The sequence below is a fragment of the Priapulus caudatus genome, unplaced genomic scaffold (genome assembly GCF_000485595.1).
Source record: "Priapulus caudatus unplaced genomic scaffold, Priapulus_caudatus-5.0.1 Scaffold1726, whole genome shotgun sequence".
NCBI lineage: Eukaryota > Metazoa > Priapulida > Priapulimorpha > Priapulimorphida > Priapulidae > Priapulus > Priapulus caudatus.
The window spans coordinates 10,150-15,736 of record NW_014578787.1 but is presented as its reverse complement, the minus strand read 5'-3'; the positions used below and the strand labels follow the sequence as shown (position 1 = coordinate 15,736).

At 44.1% G+C, this 5,587-nt stretch overlaps 1 protein-coding gene across 1 annotated transcript in view; it reads right to left on the bottom strand.

The window, feature by feature from the left end:
• Positions 1 to 5,548, bottom strand: part of LOC106817440 (fructose-1,6-bisphosphatase 1-like) — a gene marked incomplete at its 5' end in the record, with an annotated part of 10,829 nt that extends 5,281 nt beyond the window's left edge. Inside the window, 2 exon segments of the mRNA XM_014822102.1 lie at positions 4,383 to 4,499; positions 5,411 to 5,548. Of these exon segments, the coding sequence (XP_014677588.1) occupies positions 4,383 to 4,499; positions 5,411 to 5,548 (255 nt within the window).
• Between the last annotated feature and the right edge of the window lie 39 nt (positions 5,549 to 5,587).

Genomic DNA, 5,587 nt, shown 5'->3' with positions numbered 1-5,587 from the left:
TCACCCGTTTGAAGATGGCGAAGATGGATCCGATGGAGCCGAGACAGTCGATGTTGGACGAGCCGTCGAGCGGGTCGAACGTGACGACGTACTTGCCCTGGTGGTCCAAGTCCACCTCTATAATGTTCTCATTCTCCTCCGATACCATCACGCACGTCGTGAACGACGACCTGGAAGATAAGAGAGAGAGGTTATAGACAACCATGAATGGCAAAGCAACGAGAGAATAAGAGAGGGAGAGAGGAGAGAAGAGACTGGGAGAGCGAAAGAGGAGGAGAGAGAGAGAGGGGAAGGAAGGAGAGAGAGAGAGAGAGGATAGAGAAAGGAGGAGAGAAGAGAGACAGAGAGAAGAGAGAGAGAGACGAGAGAAGAGATGAGAGAGAGAGAGAGAGAGAGAGAGAGAGAGAGGATAGGAGAAGAGAGAGGAAAAGACAGAAAGAGGACAGACGGGGAGCGAGAGAGAGAGAGAGGGAGAGAAGAGGAGAGAGGAGAAGAGAGAGGAGAGGAGAGAAGAGGAGGAGAGAGAAAAGAGGAGGAGAGAGAGGAGACCGAGAGAGATCCCGAGAGAGGATGAGAGCTAGAGAGAGATGAGAGAGAGAAAGAGAGAGAGAGATGAGAAGAGAGAGAGAGAAGACGAGGAGTAAGAGAGAGAGAGAGAGAGAGAGAGAGATGAGGAGAGAGAGCGGAGACCGAGACGAGAGACACGAGACGAGAGACGAGACGAAGCAGGATACCATCACACATGTCGTGGAAGATGACCTGCAAGAGATAGAGATAGAGAGGAAGAGGGAAAGGGAGAAGGAGAGGAAGGGGAGAGGAAGAGGGAGAGGGAGGGGAGAGGAAGAGCTGAGGGAGAGGAAGGGAGAGAGCAACAGGGAGAGGAAGAGAGAGAGGGAGCGAGAGATAGAGAGAAGGGGAGGGAGATTGAGAGTAAGAGAGAGAGGAGAGAAGGAGAAGGAGAGAGAGAGAAGGAGAGGAGAGGGAGAGTCTTAGAGGGAGAGAACTGTCACTCAGGTCGTAAACGAGGATTTTCTGTGAGAGAGAGACAGCATAGCTGCCCATAGCATATAGATTACAACGCATGGGTTATCCCCCGTGTACTTAATGCATATAATATCAGGAGACTCTTGATAATATGGGTTCTCCCCAGCGTATATATAATAAATATGGTACATATTCCATGTGTATATTATATGTATATATAATCAGGGTCTTAATCCAGCGCCATTTTTCATACCGAATAACCGGCACCCAAATACGACCCTAGCAAAACACCCAAATTACGACCCTAGCAAACGCCCAAATTACAAAATTCATCAAAACGTCCAAATTAGCAGAGCTCTGATGCAGATCTCCATGTTTCTATCATTATGTAGCAATGTTTTATAATAAAATTGCTCATATAAGATCTATATCTATTTATCTGAATAAAATGTGTCGCACCAAACGCCCAATTAATGTGATAGTAAGTATATATATGTTTTTTTTAGGCTCGCTACACTCGCCATGGGTGCCCATATTAAGCAGCTATATTAGCCCAGGCTGTACATATGGTATATTACGCATTTAACCAAAATCAACAATGACACTTCAAATTGATTCTCATGCGCACGCACGCATGGAATCAAACAAAACACACCCTTAGGATCATTCGTTCACCTTAAATCAATCGAAAGTGCATGTTGATCAAACAAGTCCTAATATGCCATGTAACAGCACGTGATGGGTCAACACTGATTGCCACGGGTGCACATTAGACCGGGGTCTGCCTTAGACAAACATTCTTGACCACGTTTATAGTTGTAAACATGCATCCAGGCCCCAATTTATTATAAGGAAGTACACGTGATATATATATACTGTTATGTGGCATATTATGCTCATAATCATCGCATCCGTTTAATTTGCTTATTTGCCACACAAAAATATTTTTTAAACAGGAAATTTAAGTGCAATAAAAACATGGAAACTGCTGTTTTCTACACTATTTTTGAAAGAAAAGAAAAGAAAAGAAATGGCTGCTGCGGCGACGAACTTGAAAAAATACGCAGCTATTTCCGTAGCCCAGCTAGCGTCGCAAACACACGTACGTACGTGCAATCAACAACGTGGTAAAGTTCACGCGTAGGACACACTCTGACGGTAACCTTTTGCACCTATCTCCTGCTCCCTTCTTTCTAACACACAAACATGTACGAAAGCGCCTAACATCAGACCTGCGGGCCCGGGAGGCAAGAACTTAGGGATACAAATGACCAAACTCCCGTCCCTCCCTCACCGATCCCCTCTCCCACCCCGCACAAGCAGAGGTGGGCAGGTAAGGGAAGACTTCCGCGGTGGATACGCAGCTACGTTAGATTGGATATAGGTTAGGTACGTGCCACACATCCGATCCAGCATGTACACGGCCACTGCTCGCCCTTGCAATGGCAAGGCCGCCACGCGGAGCACCCAGATTGATGTAATAAAAAAATTTCCAAAAATAAGGAGCGATCTAATGTTAGCTACCGCAGCTATGGCTCAATGGTAGAGTGCTCGCCTCGCATACATGTAGAAAGTCGGGGGGTTCAACTCCCGGCCGGGTCATACCAAAGACTTGAAAAATGGTACACACGGCTGGCTTCTGTGCTTAGCATTCAGCAAATAGAGATTGAGTGTGGCAAGTTAACTCGCAGTGCTACCAGTGGACCCCTACAGGCTACTGTACCATTTACTGTGAAAGCAGCTGCGGGGCCTCAGGGTTACTGAAACGGAGATAGGCACCGCCCTAGGCGCCATGTAGGCGCGGGAAGGATTTAACTTAACTAACTAATGTTAGCTATGAGGAGCAATAAACCTCATAGCTGGCAGCATCGTTGGATGCACGGCCACCGCTTGCGGGATGTGCGATCTGCTGCTTTGGAGAAGTGAGAAGTGGTATGGGTAGAAACAGACAGTGAAACACATAGACATAGTGGGATTGATGACCAGATATAGGTGTGCAAAAGGTAGAGAGAGAGAGAAACTATCAGAGAGGGGGGAGGGACAGAGAGAGTGAACGTGAAAGAGAGAGACTGGCAGAAAGAGGGAGAGGGATAGAGATAGTGAGTGAGTGAGAGAGAGAGAGAGAGAGAGAGAGAGAGAGAGAGAGAGAAAGAGAAAGAGAGAGAGAGAGAGAGAGAGAGAGAGAGAAAGCGAGAGAGAGCAAGAGAAAGATAACCAGCATAGAAGAGGGATAGAAATGCACATGCTAATTCACTGTAACACAGTATGAGCACTAGCAATAAAACCAGTGGCATAGTATCATGCAACAATGTTAATGACTCTTTATTAGCCAACCTAACCCAGCACGCACGCCTAAGAGCCTTCACTTGAATAAGGCAAGGCATACACCACTTATTCTATGCATGCACCACATCTAGCCCCCCAGACAATTTTGTGCCAACGTGACCGAAATTCCAACCATTATTTAAAAAAAAGACAAGGTCACATTGAAAACGAAAAATTAGTATTCAGATCACGAATAGGTGGTACTGTTTCTGGTATGATTGTATAGTACCCTGCAATCTAAAAGACTGGAGGGAAGGGTCAATGAAAATTTTAATAGCATGTATTGTATTGGGTACAGTGCACAAACATAAGACAATGTATTGCTCATTCATTCTGTTACTCACCTCATCATGTTAATGAAGCAGTCATTGGAAAGTTCATCTAGTTTCTTTACTTCTTCACCTTGCACGTTCACTGTACCAGCTATGCCATACCTGAAGAAACGACTCGGCACAATTAGTGAAATCTAAAACGATTTATAACAGTTTAACACTTCCAACTTGAAGTTTAAACATTGCTTACATGTGCCAGCATTTTTTACGTTTAAATATTAAGTTATTAATTAAATTGAAGTTATTAATACTGCATGCACTGCAGTCATTAATTACCATTTATCATCAAATGACATACGGGCTTACAGGCTTTCAGATTTGAAAAGTACAGGAGGACTACTAATGACTCCCCTAGTTAAGATACGCGGTGAACGTTGGAAGGAAAATATCCCAATGCAATTAGTGGTTGTTGTATTGTTGTACAAGTTGTATAAGTTGGTACACTGGGTTCAACTGGTGGAGCTGTATGAATTTTACGAATAACACCGCATTGTGCTGCCACCTATCGGCAGTAATCGCAAGAAAATCTAAAACGAGCCAAAAAGAAATATAAATAAAAACTGCTCCTAAAACATTTGTTTTTTTTACCCAGTTGGTGACGCCACCTATGAACGCGAAAATCTCAGCGAAAGTAACAAGCATACTTCTCACATCAGCTAACCACAGTTTTAAAACTACTCAATGCTATCTCCTGGGGTGTCGGACGAAATGGCTAACAACTAACGACTGAAAACTACGCACCTTGCCGTTGGGACTGTCCTTCGTCGCCGGGTACATGAAGATACCTCCGTAGCACAGGGTTCTGTGCACGTCTCCCACCATGGAGCCGATGTACCGAGCTCCGTACGGCTTACCGCTCTGCAGCAGAACAACGGACAACTGCCAATGCTGCACTACATGTATCTTGTACATGCGCTATTATTCAGAATAATATTAAGGATGATGATATAGGCGGACCCGCCTATATCATCATCCTTAATATTATCCACTCATCTTTCTTTTATCTCTTGAAAATTATTTCTCTCTTCTTTCGTAACTGCAAATGCTGCGCATATTAGATCTTGTACATGCGCTATATCATCATCCTTAATATTATCCACTCATCTTTCTTTTATCTCTTGAAAATTATTTCTCTCCTCTTTCGTAACTGCCAATGCCGCGTATACTACATGATCTTGTACCCCACCTTATATCTCTCCTCTTTCTTTCTTTTTTGCATTTCCAAAATCATCACTATTATAATTATCTTTTTTTTCGTTATTGTACATGTGCTATATCTCTCATCTTTTTTTGTCTTTCCAAAATTACTACCGACTCTCGTTTTTTTTAATCGTCCAAACTACTTGATGGTTTCGCTGCGCATTGCACGACGAAAAATCGGCTACTGCGGGTAGAACGCAAGGAAAGAAGAGATAGAAAGGAGGATATAAGGATATAATGATATTAGGGATAGAAGGAAAATAGAAGAGGTCAAACTCATGTGAACGTAACTGCCTGCTTCCTGCACAATCGACCCATGCTGTTAACTACCACATAACTAAATAACAACTTTTACTTCGTCAGCTGGACACACTAGAATACGTTCTGAGCAATTGCGCACCAGTTGGACACTATAGTCTCGACCGGTTAGACAGAAAGAAGACTCGCGCTTATACGAAGATGCGACGAGTTCGATAACAATTCACGCGTCATAACTGCATCCTCTAACACGCTCTCGCAGTACTCTTACTCTATCGCAGTACTCTCTTACTCGCACACGCATGCAGTACCTTGGGGTACTTTTTGCTCTGCACGTATTCGGTGACGGCCGGATCCCAGATACTCGCGTATCCCTCGTTCAGACTGTAGATCTTGCCGCGTGGCTTTATCGAGAAGTTGGACTCGGTAAGAACAAACTCTCCGATAGACTGTGGCGAAGAGAGACACACACACACATATATATATAA